At 43.2% G+C, this 22,593-nt stretch overlaps 1 protein-coding gene across 4 annotated transcripts; it reads right to left on the reverse strand.

Annotated features, from left to right (window-relative positions):
* Positions 1-841: 841 nt before the first annotated feature.
* Positions 842-22,461, reverse strand: AASDHPPT (aminoadipate-semialdehyde dehydrogenase-phosphopantetheinyl transferase). Of its 4 annotated transcripts, none has more exons than XM_061564033.1 (7): positions 22,027-22,461; positions 19,653-19,809; positions 18,914-19,181; positions 11,531-11,652; positions 7,456-7,617; positions 5,580-5,645; positions 842-3,631 (listed from the first exon to the last, which is right to left on the reverse strand). In XM_061564033.1, the coding sequence occupies exons 1-7, from the start codon at positions 22,164-22,166 to the stop codon at positions 3,470-3,472; spliced, it is 1,077 nt and encodes a 358-aa protein (XP_061420017.1). In that variant the 5' UTR covers positions 22,167-22,461; the 3' UTR covers positions 842-3,469. The 4 variants fall into 4 exon arrangements, with proteins under 4 accessions (XP_061420017.1, XP_061420019.1, XP_061420018.1 ...); XM_061564035.1 differs by lacking the exon at positions 22,027-22,461 and adding an exon at positions 21,868-22,012; XM_061564034.1 differs by lacking the exon at positions 22,027-22,461 and adding an exon at positions 21,843-22,012.
* Between the last annotated feature and the right edge of the window lie 132 nt (positions 22,462-22,593).

Here is a 22,593-nt window from a genome sequence, read left to right on the forward strand (position 1 = left end):
TGCAAGTGTACAGAGGAGGGGGAAGTGATTTCTTCAGTAATGTACAACTCTGCCAAAAAGAAAGGCACTCCGAGACAGATCAGGAAGCTGATCATCCCACAGCCCTGGACTATCGTTAGGGAAATACTATCGTGATAATCTCACAATTCGAATATATGTGCATCTTCTAATATATATGAATATTTAGGAGTTGGGAACGTGGCAGTGGTCAGCACATGCCGCCATGAACTCAACCCAGTTTGACTCCCAGCCACGGCTAACATCAGTGGCAAGTGATATTAGAACTGTCCGTGTCCCACCTCTGACCATTCACCAATCCACACTGCCCAGCGTTAAGTATTTGCAAAAGAATCACAATATGTATTTATACCGGAGAAATCCGAGGAGCGATACATCGGGTTTTTTCACAGATGTCCAGTAGCGTGGGGAGGCCTTCATCCAGCAGTGGCTCGTTGAAGGGCTGTAAATATTACTACAATGTTGAGGATGTATTATGGGCATAAAGTGCACAGCAATGGTAGCTCCAAGCTCTGGTCGGGGCTGCACAAACTCCTCCTCGGTTTTTCTGGTGGCAGGTGATGCAGACAATTTCAGGTAAGACCTCGGTCATTACTCGACTAATCAATCCCGATACACCATGCAGCCGGAGCCATGCCCGTGGCCCGTCGTTGAGTCAGATTAATTACTTCCATGTCAAAAAAGCAATTTGCTGAAATGAATTGAAGTCAGCCCAACTTACAACGAACAGGGACGTTATGGGATTTTAATTACCGACTCGGTGGTTTAAATGTGACAGGATCTTACGCTTTTATTAAACAAACGTAAGCGAAACGTTCCGGCATTCAGCGGCGTTTTATTCATTGTGAAATTATAAAATCGGCCGAACGTGACACAAAAAACAAGATTCAGCATTTTAATAGGTGATAAACTGCATTGCGGTAGATTTAATGCACGGCGTATAATCCTTTTTTTTCCCCCGAGAGATTACATCTTGCACGCAGCCGACGGAATGATAACAGGCAGCAGCCGACGTGAAACATTTCAATGCAGATTCTTCATCCATAAAAAAAAGAGAGAGCCACTGCGAATGTCACCGATTAGCAAGCGTGCTGCGTGGCAGTCGCGTTTCCATGTCGGCCAGAAGCAGGAGCATCTGCCCAAATCGGTGTCGCCTTTAGACACGCGTGAGCTCAAGTAAGAAGACGACAGCGTAATGAAATTAGGGTGCTAGTCACGCACTTGCCGTGGCATAGCACGTACGCGTGTACGCTGAACTTCTTTCGCACCGTGCGTAGCCAACCGTGCTCATCAGAGGTACAATGCGAGTGGATTAAGAATTCGCAAGCGGTACGAGCGGGAACTTTACGCCCCATCATTCTCCACACTAGCCCGCTGTGACCCCTTCGCTTCACTCACCGCTATGCAGGTCGCGGTTGACAATAACCATATCCCTTGTGTGGCACGATCGATAACAAGTGGCAGAAATGCCAATTCCTAAAAATGTTTGTAACAAACTTAATAACGTATTACAAGTACTCACTCTTTGAGCTATACTCATATAGTGCGTATAGACGGCAAAGATAGCAGAGAAGTTGTAGAAATGAGCATTCAATACATCTTCCAGTACCCCATTTTATTAATGCAAAAGATGGCATGCGAAGGAATGATGCCAAGGTTATATCATATTCTTTGGTTCTTTCGGTAAAGTCACGTAGAAGGAAAACAATAAAATAATAAATAAAAATATGAATCCCTGCAGTCACGAAAGCTTTAAATCAACAGCATGCGTTTAGTTTTAGATAATTTGGCAGTTATAACTTCCACATGACAAGCCACTTCATTGAGCTATTATTTGTGGCCAGATCGCTTCTAAAAAAGAAGCTAATAGCTCAGTGGGCTTTACCTGGTAAATATTTTTTCATGATTTCCTTACCTTTTCTATACTTTGCACTCCTATCGTGTTTTCATAGTTTGTTGTTGTAACTTTATTGGATTCCTTCTGTATTATACTGAATTCCTAGACATGGGTAACATCAATGGTGAGTAATATCTGAACCAGTGCCGAGTCTCCCCTTCACAAACACAAATTGACCACTGTGGTGAAATATGGTCAAACAGACCCCCATTACCTACGCAAATGCTAGGCGGCCTTCATCCAGCAGTGGATTGACAAGGTGCTGTAAATTGTTCTTGTTATTATACATTGTACCATAATTACTCTAGTGGTCCCATATCAATGTAGAGCTTAGTCACCAATGGTGTTGTGATATGAGCATTCTGGTCACCAAAAGACGGGTGCAAGTTCTAATTCCAGTCAGTTCGAGTACAACCGTGTGAAAATTCAACCGGTGGTCATCCCTTGGAGAAACGGGCCTCTGCCCCTAAGAAATGAGTGCAGCCCCATAGCTCATTTGAGCAGGAAGGTGCTTTAAATAGGCACCATTCAAGACCAATCCCTTCTCGTGTTCTCGATTCAACATTACATATATACCATACACAAGGATTGACAATCTAACTATGAATTGAATAAAAGGCCTTCCATTTCATTTCAGCTTCATTATTTCAGCAATATGAAAAACCTATTAAGAGTGGCAGTCATCTGGTGAAGAATTTCGACGTGACAAATTTTTTAAACAAATATCGGCATTGCCCCAAAGGATACCACTTAATTATAATAGCACTCAGTTTCCCGTGTACTGTGCCAACTATCTCCTGCCACGACCCAGATAAATGACACGCTGCATTGCAGCCGAGTCCCACAGGCTAGCAGAGAACTCAGACCTCTGGAAATTATCCCTTATCAAATTCAGCCATGACGCTGGAACACAAAAGGCATGCTCGGCAGAATTGCTTCACAGGAGTATTTATATCCAAGGGGCATGTGAACAAAACTGCAAAATCAACGTTGCCTTCCGAGAACTGACATTTTACCGGTGCGCTTCGAACAAAGCTCAGACTGCAAAACATTTCATTAAAATTCTGTTTAGCCTCAATCAAGGAAGCCACTGAGCATGTGTAATCTCTCGACTCCCATGGGCGGCGTAACCCAATAAAAACAGAATTCTAGTTTTGTATTACTCCACTGATGAATACGCTCAAATAACCACAACTCGCTCTTGCTCACACTTGACACTTTGCATAGAAAAGTTGCTAAATGATCACATTCCTTCAGGCTAACCGTAACCCTCTTCCGCAACCCCATCATTGGTAAACAAACCTAATTTAAAAAAGGCGCATATCCTGCACTTGCCTAACCAGTGGCCATCTATTATTATCTTGCTAATTATCTGCAAGGTATTTGTTTTACATCCCGAGGCAATGGTGAAAGGAAGCCAAGAATGTCACATTAATGACCTGCGATAAGAAAAGTATGGAGGCTTTCACCACGCCACCCGATTGTAAGCGGGGCACGAAAATAAAATAGAATTTGCATCTCAACAAGGGAACGCACGTTGGTGTTTATTCTTCCCTACGTGTCGAACGTTTTGAGATTTTTTGCTTTAAAATTTTCCCAGAATTCTGGTTCTTCAAGGGACAAGGGGGCAGCCGTCGACATGAGGTCTTGGAAGCTGAGCGCGACGAACGGCCGCACGCACGATGATTCATCGCCACGCCTGTGACCTTTGGATGTCTGTGCTTCCCAAAAGACAAATGAAACACGGTAATTAAAAGTTAATTTTAGGTATTTAAAAACACTGCTGTACATTCAATGGGATGTTTTAATAGCGTAATGCCGTTAACACTTTTTCACATTTAGTAGCATTTAACATTTCTGTATTTCACGTTGCATGCTCCCAAACTCAAGAGAATGACAACAAAATAAAATAAATAGCTTAAAGTACTTTGCATACTCAGCTCGTATCCAAATTGTAGGCACGTTGCAATAATAAATGAGTTAATATTCTGCGTCCTTTGTTAATCCACTGCTGGATGAAGGCCATCTTATGCAGTGTTTGTTGTGGGGCTTGTTTGACCAACTTCACCACGCTGGGCAGAGGAGGGGGGTTTCCTAGGACTGGATTTCACTCACAATTGATGTCAGCCATGGCCGGGAATCAAACTCAGGTTAATGGGTGTGCAGTGCACTAACCACTATGAAACAGCTCCGCCCCATGTTACCATAACCTAAAAATACCTTATATACCCCAAAATACATAATTCTCTACTCTATTTTTATTTCCTGGCTGACATGATTTACATATACACGTTGTTTTTATCGAACTGTTATATTGAAAATGTATAATTGTGCATGACCCTATGTCAGCAGTACCATATCACAAACGAGACGATGCACCAATAACCCTATATCACAGGAAATGAATAAAGACAGCCAAAGGAAGGAATGTGCCTGATTTCGTCACTCAATCACCGCGGAGATTGAATGACAAAATCAGCTCACGTGCAGATGCCAGAAGGATTGCTGCATTACCAGACTGTCAGATTATGGCGGCTTTGTCCAGCAGTGGTGTAATCTTAGCCTATGATAATGATAATGAAATACTTAAACGTGAAGATAATAATCAAAAACACAACAAATATATATATTTTATAGACCATGGCACTGTTAGTTCAATCGCAGCAGTTTGTTTCAAAGAAACATAACAAAGCTCTCTGGTGTATTTTTGGTCTGTACCGGGCATTGTTCGGCGTGATATTTCACATTTCGCTCCACACACTGGGAGCTTCGTCAGCAACGGAGCTGATTCAGCAACTGAGTTGATCGTGCCCAACAACACGCAATGCAACCCTAAAAGCCATGTTGTCAAAAAATATCAATTTTTTTTTAAAATCGTGACTAACCTACAAAGAAAGCGTTGGCTGTTGTTTACGTATTTATCTACAAATTGTATCTTCGGCAGCCACAATGCAAAATGTCAGAGGGAGCGGGGAGGTCACGGCGCTTAATCCCGTTAGGGCGGCCCAAGCCTAAATGCGTGGCCCCAGGCGACCTTGCGCTGTGACGCACCCCCCCCCCCGGCGGAGCTTTGTGCAGTACGTGACCGCCACGGAACAAAGGAAATTCCCCACAGTCGATTCACACAATTAAGGAACGTCATCCTGGAGGTGGCTCAGAGGTCGGAGTGCTGAGCAGGCACTGCTAAGATCCAGGGTTGAAATTCAATTGTGAAAAAAAATATCCCCAAATATATGATTTTTTTTTTTACTTGTTTTGAAAATCAGCTCGTTTTGAGGTATTTGGTGGATTATTATGAAATGGCAGGATCATTTGACAGCTTGGGGAGGCCTTCATTTAGCAGTGGACTGACCATGGCCTAATGATGAATACCAGCTGAGAATTAAGAAATATTGGTTTGAACATCGTGCAATAATCATTTCTCTCTGTAGCAGGACAGGCGAGAAAGTGCAGTGCCCTCTCGTGTGGATAAGAGGTTACTTAAATATATGCTATCTCCTTCCACGGACCATTCTCGACTATGGCGTTGATTGCATGCTTTGTGCGAGTTCAATTTGTATTTTGTGTGTGTGTGTGTCATGATATTACATCAATAGCATAATCGCATAATCAGACTGAATTGTGGGAAACATAGGCAAAAAAAACCATGAAACATCATTCACACCTGGCAGACTGTTGAGTGTTGATTCACAGCCACAGCTACAAAGTGGGATTCATCCAGCATCGTCTCCTGCAAGACAACCACTTCGTAATTAGGACGCGACGTCTTTTAAAAACTCATCAAGTGAAAACCCACGTGTGAAAACCCACGTGTAAATGGATGACACTCAAAGTTCCACACAGATAGATTAAATAATCCATTGCTGTTCTGCAATCTGCAACTTAACACCATCTTCAAAACCATTACTATTTAGCCGGGCAGTGATTGGGCACTCCTATGATCCAGCACTGTGGAGGTGAAAGTTGGTGGATTGGAAAAATGTTACAAAAACTCCCTTTCCGTGGGCGCCACACCTTGGTTAGCCGGCATAGAGCGATGCAGCCAAATACAGACTAATATTACGTAGTACCTCTCCTTAACCTCCTTCTCTTAAAGCTCACCTCTTATCCATTTCCCATTATCCTCCTCTTCCCTCCCACCGCCCCTCCATTTCTTCCCTCCTCGCTTTCCTAACACCGACTTACTCTATCGTGGTCACCCATTCATAATCCCTTGCACGTGCCTGCCATCTCAATCAATTATTTCTCATATAATTTTTTATGTTAAATGCCTTGATCGAAGGCGCTCAATAAATTTCAACTAAGATATCACCTGTCCCTTCTGTATGGGAAAGAGTGTCTCACCCTCCCACACTGGAGTTTTCTCCAGGCACTCTAGTTTCCTCCTCCATGTATAAACACTCATTAGTTGGTTGAAAGAATCTTAATATATATAGGACTGCATAGTTTGGGCAATAGTTGATGCTGGCCCACTACTTGGCTGCTGCCTTCTCGCTTGTCTGTGGTTACGAATCGATTTTGCATAAACTATGCTATGTAAAAGTAAACATTATTATCACAATGTAGTGTTTAATTCAGAGTGTGGTCAGGTAGCTGAATGCAACCGATCTCCAAAATAGGCCCTGTCTGCTTAAGACTTTGATAGAAGGCAGCTCAATGAAGCTAATCAACATGGTTTACAAACGGGCCCTGTTTTTTTAAATTATTTACGCATGCTACGTTGCCCATAGTGGCTCGATTAGCCAGCAGAGTGCTCCGTGTCAATGAGGCTGGTTATATTCAGGAACAGGAGGATTTGGAGTTAATGACAAATCCCAGAGGAAATCATTCCGATGGCCAAGCTTACAGAGTTCTATGGGAGAGGATCTCTGAGCAAGACCAATTTTTATTTGAGGATTACACAGCACAAGACAGCTCTTCAGCCAGAGATTACAAGGGGTGTAAACTAAGCCGGGGCTAGCAAAGATAAAATGTAAGCCTGCCTTACAGCGCTTAAAGAGAAACAATCAACTCACACTTTTGCTTGCAATCTAAACTTATTAAAGACCAAGAAATAAATTTGTGCTGATTTTTATGGTAGAAGCAGGAGGGGACACAGGACTAGTGCCACTATTTCCAATGCACCTAAAACCAATTATTACCATGCCAATTATTTAGCTGTGAAAGCCTCACCGAGTCTCACTCAGAATTGTTTTCAGGACGGTTCTACATTGGGGTGTTTGGTCAATTTCACCCATGAGAGTTTGGCTTTGTGTGGGAGGACACTAGATTACTGGCGAAAACCCTCCACACATGAGGGGGTGACACTTAACGCTGCCATCTCCTGGTCGCCTCGCAGCCCCACGCGTGCAACACCTGGCACGCCCCGGTAAGTTAAACCACGCAAGAACTAACTAGGTTCTGAGATCTGGCGAGATTGGGCGCATGTTTGAAAGGCCAATCTAACATGTTTCAACCGTGAACATTTCTTCACATATCTGCTGTGGATTCTTCCCCTGCAAATGCGGGAACTTGACCGCTGCGAATTTGGTTGTAGGTACCTGAAAGAGCCACCCGGTGTCCTCAGCGCCGTCAAGGAAGAGCCTGGTGTCCTGCGTCACGGCCGACACGTCGACACGCGGCGATCCCAGCCGAAACTCGACCCGCTGCAGGTTCAAGCCGAGTCCAACGCCGACACCCTTCACGTAGCTCTCCTTCAGACACTGCACGGGGGATCACAGGCGCAGGCAAGGAAGTAACCGTTGTGAATGAAGTGACATGAGTCACGGCAGAAGTCGCAAACGAGTTTTGATTCCTTACCCGTACCCGTACCCGGCCGCACCAGGGTCGCAAACGGGTACCCGTACCCGATACCCGGCCGGGTACGGGTAGCCGGGTATCGGGTAGGGTACGGGTATCGGGTACCCGATTGCGACCTCTGGGATGAAGCCATGTTGCAGGCGCGGGTGGGTTGATTCTAGGAACTTGAATTGTGAGAAGAGACAAGACGTTGGGAAATGAGTGACAAACGGTTACTCACCAGTGACTCACGGCCTACCCATACCCGTACCCGGCCGCACCAGGGTCGGTACGGGTATCGGGTACCCGATTGTGACCTCTGGGATGAAACCATGTTGCAGGCGCGGGTGGGTTGATTCTAGGAACTTGAATTGTGAGAAGAGACAAGACGTTGGGAAATGAGCGACAAACGGTTACTCACCAGTGACTCACGGCCTACCCATACCCGTACCCGGCCGCACCAGGGTCGCAAACAGGTACCCGTACCCGGCCGGGTATGGGAAGCCGGGTATCGGGTAGGGTACGGGTATCGGGTACCCGATTGCGACCTGAGTCACGGCACATTGTTTTTTGTGGGAGATGCGCCCACAGCTACTTTCAATCCACGGTGTCTGACAGTGCTGCACCATAATTCACCAAAGTGCCAAGCTAACCTGTCAGGAATCCAGACCCTGGACAAATAGATCGCGTTGCAGGTATTCTGAATGGCTTAGCACAGATTTGACATATTTCTATCAGCTTTATCACTAAATCACACTGAGCATAGGCAGCTTGGAAATTATATTATATCTTATCAGATTAACTCACCACAAGTGATGTGTGTAAATGTTTGAAAGGCCAAACGAACATGTTTTGAGTCAACTGAAGTTTTTTTTATATTTGTCTCTTTGTGGCAGCTGTGGCATTGATACCACTTAACATGAACTGGAAGCCTCCTTGTGCTTTCTTTGGCTTTTGCAGTCTCGTCTGGATTTTTTTGGGTCATGAGTGATATCATCCGTTTCGCTGATAAGAGGCATTGTGACAGAATAGCAGCAAGTCACAACTACTAATGTCACCATGAATTGAAACACATTACTTGCGTGAAACCTTATTCATCGATTGCACTTGGTGTGCCTGATTCACAATACTTGCACAGCTATCAATTTAAAGACTGCTCACAAAACAGGCTTTTTTAACTAAAGTGCTGACCTCAACAGCTCATACATTATTACTGTATTGTCACAATGGAGCATTCAATCCTGCCATTCAGTGGGGTCTTTATCTTTACGAGGTGATGCTTTATGAGTGTGCTGCATTAAACTGCATTGTTTGAACACTGAGAGGCATAGCCATCGGGCAGATGTGACTTCACTGTTGAAGGGGTTTTGGGGTAAACATTGAAAAATTCTGCAGATCGATAATCTGTCAAATAGAACTGTGACCATGCTGTGAATTGCACAAGCAACGAATTAATAAACACCAAGATATAAAACGTTAACGATCTACGCACATACATGGCATGCTTAGAAGATATGCCAATTCATACAATATGTAAGCGTATACAAATGTAGGCTGAGGAAATAAATATCCTAACGTATTTTTGCACACACCAGTCGAAAGGCATTTTGGTTTCCAGCACAAACGAACACAAGAAGGCACAGTCGGAAAATAGTCTCGTAGTGGTCCTAAGCGAACTATCTCGCCCGGTACACATGAGGTCTTGGGTTCGATCCCAACCCCGACGCCTGTATATTTGTAGTTTGCATGTGGTTGTGTGGATTTTTTCTCCGGGTCCTTAGGATTTCAGCTCCACATTCATAAACATGTGTTAAAGAGTATTTGGCTGCTATATATTTCCACATGATGAGCCACTTCGTTGAGCTATCATTTGTGGCCAGGTCGCTTCTGAAAAAGAGCTATATAGCGCAATAGGCCTTACCTGATATGACGAAAATAGTTTTGTTTACTCCACATATCTATGGCAAGGGTGAGCATATCCATAGTAGAACTACTGTTTGCATATAGGTTATTATCTAACGTAAAACAAAGGACATGCGATATGCATGTGCTTATGGTGTACATTTCATATGTAACGACGATTATCCCTCCACTTCCCGATTGTGAATATTCACAATCTAGGGCCACAATTCTACTCAAGAATCGATGGCTCTAAGTCTAATTTGTAAGGTTTTGTTAATGTTTTTCATTAGTTCTGTCCCATTCACTCCATTACTCTTAACGTAACACTGCCATGTCATTTGCATATTGTACATAATTGATTCATACACGCATGATTAAACACGTGTATCGTGAGCTTGCCAATCGATTTTACTTAATGAAATGATGAATCGTTCCGTGACTGGTGTACATACAAATGAAACAATCTTTGTTTTGCCACTGGTTATATATATGTGTGTGTTTGAACTCTTTCCCCTCTATCAAATGAAGATTGGAACATTTGGAGTCAGCATTCACTTCTATTAGGTGCTCTGATTAACAAACACGCCGGGCTTGTGCGCCGTACTTACAGATGTAACAGCAAAACGTTAGAAACCCTGAAGTCTCCTCTGGGGAAAGTTTACGACCCGTGCCCAATCAATAAAGCTCAATAAACGGCCAGCTCGAGGCACAGCGGTTATTAACAGCTGCCCTGCTTAGCACAGGGTGACTGCTTCTCTCTCCGTCTATATGCGTATGTTGAATTTCTTTCACACCGTACGTAGCCAACTCTGTTAATCAGAGGCACGTGGGAACAACAGCAAACGAAACACAAAAAGCAGTTTTCAATCAATTAGTTTTCAATCTAGATTTAAAAGTGCATAGCTCCAAGTAATCAATTGTTAGAAGCAACTGTTTCACACACTGAATTATGACCTACAATTTAAAAGCCATTTAGCATTATTTTTTTATTTTGTATATTTCAATACACTCTTTCAACTCGTGCACTGTTACCACACGTATGCTTGAAGAATGTCTGGTCTTTGTTTACGAGCAGAAATTACTTGTAAACAAAAATGTTGCTCCGAACATTTTTTCAATAGCACATAATTTAGTCTCTTTGGCAATAGAGCACACGATTCGTCAACGGCCCCCCTACGCCGCATCGGTCACGTGGACTTTTTGACCGCACGTCATGCCGAAACAGCGCAGGTTGGTGAAGAAAGGTTCTGGACCAGTTCAGAATCACCGGCCACTCCCATTCGTTATTGCCAGGAATCAAACTCCGGTTGGCAGGTTCACAGTGCAGCGCACTCATCACTGTGCCACTGTTCCGCACCATTAAATAATTAAAGGAGCAGCTAAATACACAATTCATGACATTTTCTTCTGAGGTGCATGCTTAAGGCATTCGTAATGCCTGCCTTTTTGGATTTGTGACACTAAGCCAGTGTCCGCATCTTTACGTTTAGGCATGTGTCTGCCTTGTCCCTGCCTGAATTTTTCTTCATCTATCCACATCTGTTTGTCTACAAAAGACAAATATAGCTTTAAGAACGTATTAAAATAATAATATCCTTAAACAATGGGACATGAAGTCCTGCTTAGACCTCAACTACAAAACATGCTTTCTCACTGCAAAGACTATGTCTAAGTCCTTGAAGGAAGAAACTCGTAGTCCTTACAGGGACTAGTAACAGGACTGAAGCGTTGCCAAAATGTAGAAACACAAACCACAGCAAAAACACTTTGCAAATATGCAAATATATGTTGCCCTGACAGCTATCCATTGGGTTTACATGCTGCGAATTAAACAGTTTTGTTGACAAACGCATGCTGGAAAGCATCAGATAATTAATGGACAAGCATGATTTATCCTAGCTTGTTTGCCTGATCTGGCTCTGCGTCCGTCCATACCCAGTGTCTGTAGAAGAGCCCAAGCTTCTCCCAGTCACTGCCTCCACTGCGGATGGTTCTCCACTCAAGTGGCGTGAACTGCCGGCTCATCAGCCTGAAAAACTCCTCCGTGGTCTGCCGACCTTGGGAAAGAAATGGGCGTGTGACGAGTAAGCGGCGTAGCGGAATAATAAAAAAAAACAAAGGGGTTTTAGAATGCAAGGGACAGTCAGGACAGAGTGGGGATGGAGGGGCGGTAGGTGGAAAGAGGATGTCATTTTCATTTGAATGTGCGGATTTGTACGCCTGTCGCCATTATTGGGATGGATTTCACTAAGCCGTCTCCGCTAAGACAGGAATGGACACATGGTGACATCCCAGTCACAGCAAGCGGAGCTGGCATTGTGCCACCCTTTTCTCTGCAAAATATTGATGGGGTCGCATACAAATTGAGTATTTATATCATAATCACAAGCGGAACTGAACTTGCAAGAGGGCCAGAAATAACTGCGTAAGATTTCGCTGACAAGTACAGTCAATAATATTACCATTACGAAAGGTGATTTGGTCAAATTCATCCATTACAGTATTAAACTGAGCAGCAGATGTACTTTCTGAGAGCTGCATATATTGCCAATCGAAGGAAAGAAATAGCTTAAACTACTAAAAAAATCTATATTTCTCTTTTCAATTTGCTCTTAATTATCTTATAACAATAACTCAGTCGGATAAAAAGACAGACATCAACATACATCACAAACCAAAAAACGGGCTCCAGCATTTAAATTACAACGCATCAACTTTAACCACAGCATATTGATTGAAATATATTTCTACACTTGGATTTGACATCAAAAGTGAATCTGCCCATGAGCTAAAAAAATACTGCCTGTACACAGAACCCCATTCTTTCGCTTGCAATCGTTTTCAAAGAGACATGGAGTCATGAGCACCGACTGCGGCTCTCATTGGGGTCTCACTACGTTTATTAGGGGTGTAACGATTCACCGCTGTGGCAATTCGGCGAATTTTCCTCGATTTGGGGCTGTGATTTCCTTCAAGAATATGCCACATTCTTTATTTCAACACCGTGGTGAATGTAGCAGCTTCTGGCAGATGCAGGGGTCACGTGAACCCATTACATACAACATAAGCAAATCTAAAAACATCTATTTCTAAACATGCGATTCGATGCACGTATGGATGCATGCACCCCATTGACCAAATCACCAAAAATGTAATCGATCTCATCAGATCTTACGAGGCTAAGCAGGTTTGAGCCTAGATATTGCTTGGTTGACCACTATGTGTTGGGTTGGTATATTCAGCTATGGTGCGACTTTGTCATTAATGCACAGTGCAGCAAAATGCATTGTTGTATTGTACTCTCTACGTTCCATGTCTATGCTGCTCCTCCTTCACCAACACGCACTGACCAGCGTGGTGAAGTATGGTACACCCCCAAGACTCACACAGCGTGGGGCTGCCCTCGTCCACAAATGGAATGACAAAACAATCGTATAAACCGTGAGCTTAAGAATCCATATCAATTGATGAATCAATGGATCGTTACGCCCCAAATGTTTAACATGATGGGGTAATAGAGAGGTACGGGAGATGCATGCAGGTGGCTGCATTAACCCAGGTTGCCCTTGCAACAGAGGCAATGTTTCATGCATGTCTCAACGGGTCATATTTCATCTCCTGGTTAAATAACGAATGCAACAACATCAGCAGCGTTGAAGTGGTATCATCGTGGCTGTGCTTGGACGCACAGGTCGCTCGCGCCATTTGGTGTGTACGCTCTCGCCGACGCGGCATCTCTTTGAAAGCGACAAACAGAAATGTCAGCGAATCGCACGGGCCACGTGCTCCAAGGAAATTGCAGGAGCAGACATATCTTCTCTCTCGTGACACTGCTTTCCATCTGCCTACCCATCGGCACAACTGACTTGGTGTAGTCTTTAAGGAGTTGCTAAAAAAAAATTGTTGTACAAGTCATAGATTGTCGATATTTAGATTTAACAAAAATGGCAATCTATTCATGACCACATTCAATGTATACATTTCAAATGTACACTTTTTTATGCTTTTCACATGTTTACAGCTTTAGTTGTGACCTTGTTTGGTTTTAAGTCTGGACTCAAAACATGGTCCTTTCTTAAGTAATTTTCTAAATACGCATGGGTTATGAGAATAGGATGTGGTAAATTTGTTAAATGCTGAATGATTACTTTGAGTGTGATATCCTAATGTGTAACATATATACTTTTTGCAATGCTGCTGATAAGAGGATGTGTGTGTTGTAAATGGTTGAATGCTGCACGATTACTATTAGAGTGTGAAGATGATGCATGATGTATGGGCATATTGTAAGGCTTGTCGGAACAGGACGTGCAGTAATGGTTGAAAGCTGCATGATTAATATTGAGTGCGGTGTGATGGCGTATGATTCGTACGCTTATTGTAAGGTGCTTTTCATTGATTTTTGAGTTGAAAGGCATTTCACAAGTGTGATTTATTATCATCATAGATGTGACAAACATTTAAGCTCAGCCAACACAGCATAGTATAGGAACCAGATGTTGGCCCGTTATTCCACGTTTTGTTCCCTGGATTATGACAAGACTGAAATTGTGCCAAATTTTATCTAAGATCCACTACCTTTTTTGAAATTATGAGCACATGACACTTTCAGCAAACCAAAAATATAAACGCATTCAACTGTGCTCTTGGACTGGTCCTAATAGCTGTTGTTCTGCAACTAATGCTACGTATCTCATGCATTTAAATTGGCACGTAAATGCGAAGCCAACGCTATATTCCTGATGCTTTCATGAAGATAGATGCCAAAAAAACACAGCATGCCTGGTTGTTCAATTATGGATGCATGGTCATGCATCAGCTTAATTACCTCCAGCGCCTGAGATGATCCAAAGACAAGCCCTTCCATTCATTCATTATTAAAAGTATAACAACGCAGAAATTTTACTTAAAAGGACATTCAAAGGCACGCGAGAATGAAGGAGAAAAGTATTCAGATTCTGACTGGAGCCACGACGGAGAAACGGAGTTCACATCTTGTATGCTTAGAGACACTCGGGACTTGACAATGAGTGAGCATGCTTGAGGCAGTTCAGCGGTTGCGAGATGGGACGTACGATGAGACGGTGGAAGATAAATATGCCAATTAACCCATAATGTGTGTGATTTGTAATATAGTACGGTGCCTTTGTACAGGATGCGGTGCTGAACTGGAAGCCAGCGGAGTTAATTTAGATGCTCTGAGGAATGGATGAAGGGATTGCGCCTCGTGCCGAGCACTGCGTGGTCAAGGCAGTCTTGAATGAGCTGGAGACGTCTGGGATTTTTTGTAGACATGCTGGAGAAGAGTGCATTGCAGTGGTGTCCAGTCTCATATCCGACAATAGAGCAGGCAATGGTGTTTGCCAACAGTGTTCAGGAAAGGACGAATTGCCCAGTGAGATGGTAATTGGAAATGCAGACAATCGATGAAAAGTAAAAGTCGAAACTCAGATTATGTCTTTCCGACAGCCCTGTTCTTCACCTGAGGACGGGTGCTTGCGTTGTGGCCGAAACACCGTGAGATTTTTATGTTGTTATGTTTAATTTTTATTATTTTATTATTTCCCTTCTACGTGACTTTCCCGAAAGAACCAAGAAGATGAATCCCTGCAGTAACGAAAGTGTTAAATCGAAACTCAGATTATAATCAAATAGGAGACCAAGAATCTTAAGTTGTTGTGTTTGAGACACCCAGCTATTTACATATCAGGGGTGGAGCGCATAAGGGCCTATGGTCATGGCCTCAAATACGTATGGATCGAACAGACCAGCAATCAGTAAGAGCAGGAATAACGGACGGCGATGGTAAAGGGTAAGTATTATTAAGTTTAACATAAGCATAGTTGTGATAGCCAATGCCATGATTCTCGATGAGGCGACCAATTGGGGAGATGAAAATGGTGAACAGGATGGCTCTGAGAACAGAACCCTGGGGAACCCCTAGAAGACAATTTACTGGTAATGAGGAGAACTCCGCAGTCAAATAGGACCGAATCCAGTCAAGGGTTAATCTGAAAACATCAAAGTCATGATCAAAGCATTCGCACAAAATACTGTGGCTTATAGAGTCAAAGAATGGCGAGCACAGCAGCAGATCCATGGTCAACGATAGCCAAGATATTGTAAGTTGCCTTGACCAAAGGCCATTTCAGTTGAGTGAGCTGGTCGATAAGCCGATTGCAGACCACGGAAGTTGGGAGACTGGAGGATATCAGTTTTTAGTGCAAAGCAAGCCTTCCAAGGAGGATCTTAGATGTGGAGATATTGTAATATGTCGATCGTTATTAAAGACTAGGGGATAAAGACCAGTTTTATTTACGAGCGGAGTGACTTGTCCACTCTTCATAATACTAGAGAAATAGCCAGAATTAAAAGATGAATTGGTGAGGTGGGCATGGAGGTTCCTTAAAGAACATTTTCAGCAAAGCACTTCGGGCGACTTTTATTTTCTAAAACAAACATACAGGAGTCGCTCATTGCACTCTCAGATTCCAACATACTTATATATGTATACAGAGATGATCATGGAATTTCCTTTGATCAGTGACTTCGCCTTCCTGAGTCAGGGGCCTTAGAATGCTTCTGATTGGTCAGGGTGGTAAATAGAGGCTGGTGAAACCAGAAGTGATTGCCAATGGGCTCCAGATGATGGGATCAAGGCCTTGAACTGGATCCTGAAACATGTTTATAAGCTGCATTCAGGAGCTCTCCAACCCTTCTGAAACTGGTAACATGCACATTATCCCTAATAGGAGCCATTTTTATGATATACCGGATTAATAAGCTGCAAATATCTCCATTAAGGAATGTAAAAATCACTACAGTATTTTCTAATTTACGCAAATTGCATGCAAATTATCTAAAATGTAATTTTAACGTTTAGGCTAATGAAACGAATTAGATGGAACAAGACAGAACATATCAGGCAGACAAGACAGAGGACACAGTACAGTTGAGACAAAAAATATCTAATTCTTAAATCGACTCATGATGCCCAAATCAGGGCAATTGAATCATGTAAATAGTATGTACTAGACCATAAGACAAGTAAGTTGGTGGACATGCCACGATGAATGGAATCGAGAAGCATCGGTCCGGAACTTTATCACCCCATTAACTCCTCCATGCTGGGAAGACATGCTGCAAGAAGAGCAGGTTCAAACAATTCACCCCGCCAAAAGCAATCCATAAATCAACTTATTGCAGGGTTCCCATCTTGCTGCAGAGTATATTGAGTGTATGATAAGTCATTTCAAACACGAAAGGGCTCCCGACAAATGCCAGCTGCCAGATTACACCGCAGAACATGGCAGGGGGCAGCAGACGGATTAACCTGAAATGATGATGCCGACTTTCAACTGTGCCACGGCGACCGCTGTTACTTCCCTCATTTCGACACAAATCTCGGCCGTCTCCAGCAGAGCTTCCATAGCACCAACTCTTAGGTTTTTTCGGTAAAGTCACGTAGGTAAAAATAAATAATAAAATAATAGAAATAAAATAATAAATAACGCCGTTTCGGAGGCAACACAAGTCTCCGTCATCAGGTGGGACCGTCACAGCTAGATTTACTGTATCAGGTGAGGCAAAATTCCAAGAGACAAGCCCTTAAATACAAGTTAAGGGGGGAGGAGGGGGAGGGGGGTTATCTGAATGTGGCACCCAATGAAAGGAACGTGTTGGGGGGGTGGGCGGGGCTAAAGAGAACAATAGGTGCACATGTTGTTGTTTTACCTGGTGTTGGTTGACAATCCAAATAGAAAAAGGAGAGTACTGTTAAACGCTGGGGATGTCAACACTCGGTAAAATAGAATAGTACCTGTTAAATAAGATGGTCCAAAAATGTGTAGTTAAATCTTTTTTGCATGGTTAATAACATCTTTCCAATGATTACTCAGTTTGTACCCATCATCACGGTTGAAGTTGTGTCTGTGTTTGGATATACGCGTGGCGTCCTCTGGTCTAACACCGTTTTGAGACTAGGCTCAAAAGAAAGCTGTCTCTGGTGTGGACCAATCAGTTTCAAAGACAATGCATATATTATCAGATTACGTTTTTTGTTTGCATTCCGACCACAAGTATTGTGGTTAATGCGGACATGATTCCTTGTAAAAGGTTTCAGTTTGGTGTTTTAACATCTTAACACCTGTTTTGTTGCCAGAAAAAAGGAGAAAACCTATTCTCATATACAAGTTAAATAACATGACAGAAAAGTGATGAGTAGGCAACACACATCACTAGATATTAACGACGGAGTTGCAGCCTAAAGGACGTACTCGGCACAATAGAAGTCCATTGCATAGATGGAGTGATGAAATGGGCTCGTGAGCAAGATGGATTTTAGCAAAACGAAACCAGGAGAGACGGTAACAGCTTAAGGAGGCATTCATCCAGCACTGGACAGATCATGGCTGATGAAGATGAATGTTTTTGCACTATAATCTGAACATACAAGCTAGCACAACCTTTGTTATGGGAATGGCAGAGTAATCCATTACAGCTGTTAAAAGTTTGCATTGCTTTCAGAGACAGCATTACAGCCGGCTGCTGTGAATTAAAATGTTACCCATGTGGGTGTAATGCATTTGTTGCAACACACTGAGGGTATGGTGTGCGTTTATACAGCCTGGTCAGAAATGCCATGTTCAAACCAAAGTACATGTAGTTAAAAGTAAAACTAACATTTCCCCTAAAGCCCTAGTTGTACTCTTTTGTACATCTTGGCAAAGCAACATACACGTGAATATCCATCAAACGTGCCTGTGTGAGGTCCACCTACCACACATAAGGTGCTGCTCTGGTCCATCTCAGGCAGGTATAAAGGACATGTGATGTAAAAATCTCTCTTTAAGATTGCCACGACATGGCTACACCATGATATGTTGTACACTGCAAGGTCCATGATAACCGTAATGACCGTTTATCATTGCTAATTTTATTTCATTATCTTATTTTGTGACAAGAAATATGAGTGAAATAGCAAAATAGTTATATCACCCATTAAACATTCTTGTTTTCCTGCATTACAAGTTAAAATAAGCCGATTGTAATCATTAATTTATGTTTATTTCGCTCATATAACTGACAGCATGTGAATTAAAGTTACAAAGTTACAAAGAATAAGAGGATTATAGCAGGTTCATTTTCAGTGAACTACAGTTTAAGAAATTTATATTGTTTCATTCATGTTGAAAGTACATGTACATCAAAGCACAAAACAATAAAAATAAGTCATATAATTACAGACCTATGGGAAAATGTATAGTGGTAATCGTCATATTGCGAAATTTGATATCGTATCATCAACTATAACATCACCTCTCAGCTGATGTTTCATGATGTCCACCCCAATGGTATGTCCAAGCTCTGCAGCCAGCACAGTGAAGTCCCCTTGATGGGACACGTTAAAGCCCAGGGCTCCAACCGAGTCCAGGCCACGCTCCGTGACGTTTTCAGAGTCGAGAACAGGGCGAGGGTCAGAGGTTAGCAGCACGGGTTTTCCCTGGGCGGTACGGCCCAATCGAACGCGCTCCCATGGCAGACCCAACATCTCCACGATCGCCTTCCGCAGAAGTAAACGGCCGGCCTGGAATCAAGAGGTCACTCTTAAAACAGTTGCAAACACTGTTAAGAAACATTTAAAGAGACAATCATGGGTGTTAAGAGCCCTATGTCTATCCACTGCTGGATGATGGCTGTGTCGGTAATGGAGAATGTTTGACTATAGTTGGTGGAGGAGGGACCCAGGACACGCAGCTGTAGCTTCCAAGGCTATAATTCTGATACAGGGTGGTACACAGCTCACTGACAGCTCAAAATATTATTTAGTCTCCGATCATGATGCTAATGGTCCATCTACCGGAAATGGAGAAAAACAACTGAAAGGGGGTAATGTGGGAAGAAAGTAACATTTTAAAGAAATGAAATTCTAATGAGAAGTCCCTCTCTTTTATTATTTTTAAACAATATAAAACATCTGTGCAAATTATGCAAACAAAGGCCATCTTCCCCAAAGAAGTCTGTCCCTTACGGGGCGGTGAAAATATCCACGACGCACCATTGCTGCTTTGGCATCCTCGACAAAGACGAACTCGGAGACGCGCTGCCTCTCCTCTGCCTGAATGCAACGAGTGGCCAGGAGCCATTCGGAGCGTGTGGGTTGCCAGCCCGCCGTACGAAACGCCCAGCGCACTCCACCCACTCCACACATGACGCTGCAGCCAGAGAGAAACAAAAGTGATGCAAGGTACATCATTAGAAACTACAACGCTGGCCCCCACACATTTTTTTGGAAGCCCGAGGCAAAATGAGGCCTCTTGAGCCATTTCTGAGATCCCTTTGGATCTGAGGCTTTGGACAAATTACCCCCAAAGTTACCCCCATACAGTCTCTATAACCATGCTTGAGAGCTACCGACAATGAAATATTTGATATTGTGATTTGAAACCCATTTCACTCCTTTTGCAGATCAGTGACATGTCACATTAAGTGGGCTGTGATTCAAGGTGTTTTTGCCATTGTTCTGCAACTGCAAGATTGAGGTAATACAAAATATATCTATATACATATGCACAAGTACCAATATAATTGATTCGTACAAGCACAATTCCATGCATGTATCATGAGCCTAAACCCTCAATTTGTATCAATGATCTTCTTGGTTCTTTCGGTAAAGTCACGTAGAAGGGAAGTAATAAAATAATAAAAATAAAACATAATAAAATAAAATAATTCTCACGACTGTTTCGGCTACAACGCAAGCAGCCGTCTTCAGGTGAAGAAACGAGTATCAATGAGTCCAGCATTACATGTGTATGTACGCCTCACATTTATTGATGAAAATTGCTCAGCTTTCCAAGATCTGACGAGATCAGACGTATTTCGAGGAATTTTATCGCTGGAAATTTATCAAGGGTGACGTGCAACGATAATCCATGAACGCATAATTATATTTGAGTTGTATTACAATAATTTGACACTGCAGAGCAGCGGTCGGGAACCTATGGCTCGCGAGCCATATATGGCTCTTCCGGTGACGGCATATGGCTCCCAGACAATTTTGAGTTGAAAAAAATAATTTAAAAAAAATCAGTTTGGAACTGATTTTAAAATACTTGTGATATTGCTTAATAATACTGTGTCATTTTAAAGTAAACAGAAATTAGTTTTGAAGATAAAATTTCTCGGGTCACGGATCCCGTGACCAGAAGTCACATTAAAATTAAGACATATTTAATTTATTATACGTTAAAAATACTATATGGCTCTCAATGAAATATATTTAAAAATATTTGGCTTTTATGGCTCTCCCAGTCAAAAAGGTTCCCGACTCCTGCTGCAGAGGAAACCCGCGGCTCGAACCCTAGGGCTGTGTGTGTTTAGTTTGTCTCATCCCCGCAGCGCCTATTAGCACGGTAGGCTACGGGCGGTGCAAGTTCATGTATTAGGTGTAGCCCTCTTCTTGGTTCTTTCGGTAAAGTCACGTAGAAGGGAAGTAATAAAATAATAAAAATAAAACATAATAAAACAATTCTCACGACGTTTCGGCCACAACGCAAGCAGCCGTCCTCAGGCGAAGAATGAAGCACCACCAAGCTTGGAGCGTATATTTAAGCTGGGTTAAAGGGGGGAGGTGGGAAGAAGAGCGCCTAAACAAAATAATTTGCATATCAAGAGGAATTCAGCATATGGAAAATGCGTAGGAGGTGGGCGGGGGGGGTTCCAAATCAATACTATGCCCGTGCATTATGCAGGATTAGCAGCCCTGTGAGCCATTCGGCTCTTGAATCGGGTGCAATCGCAACAAACAAAAACATGAACAAACAAAACATCTTAAAGTGAATATGTGACTTAGTGCAAACAGAAAATCCAAGAAAAGACAGCAAAACATTGCAGAAAAAGCACCGTACACCAACGCTGTGTACAAAAATCCCAGTGGGATGCAAGTCAAACAACAACAACCACAAGACAACTTAGATTAAGGCCATCAGTCTAACTCCGTACTACAACAAACAAACATGGCCCAACCAAAAAAAACTTTTCGAAATCACCAAAATAAAGCCATGACAGCAATGAAACAGTGATCATAGGAACTGTGCAAAAGAGGTTCAACGTACTTATACATACATTCACGCGTGCAAAGAACCCCCGCTGAACTTAGCCAGTGCGACAGTAATCAACAACACGAGACATTGTTTGAACAGTGCCACAGCTGCAGCGATGTGGGGGGGGAGGAGGTGGTCCTCACCCTCCGTGCATCACCACCAACCCACCCAGACGACTCTCCACGCCGCGACGTCTGCAAATGCGTGGCGCGCGTAAACGAAGCGCACAGACGTCCTTCCCCACCCGCCCGAGAAGCGGCCACGGTCAGCAGACCGATCGATCGCCTGATCGATGAGCAACAAGCCGATCGCCGATCGCCTCCCTACCGTTTAATAGTTCCAGCGTGTTGCGATGGAGACGGCATGGCGGCCCGCCTTGACGGGGGGCGGGGCGAGTGACTCGCACACGAGGCCATCTTGCGTAGGGATGTGTAACGGGGTTGGTTTGCTACGCTACGTGACGTCATCGCAGTGGGTCGGTCAGGGGGGGGACCGCCCCCCCCCTCAGTAACAGAGGGGTGTCCCCACGTAAGATGGCCGACTAAACTTTCCACCGCCAACAACGCTCCGAGGAAGGAGTCGCTTTCCGAAACGTCGCCTGTTATATAGTTTCACTTCGGAGGCCACGCTCTTTGACGACGACGAACGAACGTGCCCGAGTGTCCTTTCTTTATACTCTTAGGTTTTTTTTCGGGAAAGCCACGTAGGTAAAAATAAATAACAAAAATAAAATATTTCTATTATTTATTAATTATTTTTACCTACGTGACTTTACCGAAAAAACCTAAGAGTGTGAATCCTTGCAGTCACGAAAGCTTCAAATCTGTCCTTTATTTTTGTCACCTAAAACGAATTCGTCTAACGGAAATGACGTTTCTCCCCCCCAAACCCCCC

The sequence above is a fragment of the Lethenteron reissneri genome, chromosome 32 (assembly GCF_015708825.2).
Source record: "Lethenteron reissneri isolate LAM-NWPU_2019-01 chromosome 32, ASM1570882v1, whole genome shotgun sequence".
NCBI lineage: Eukaryota > Metazoa > Chordata > Hyperoartia > Petromyzontiformes > Petromyzontidae > Lethenteron > Lethenteron reissneri.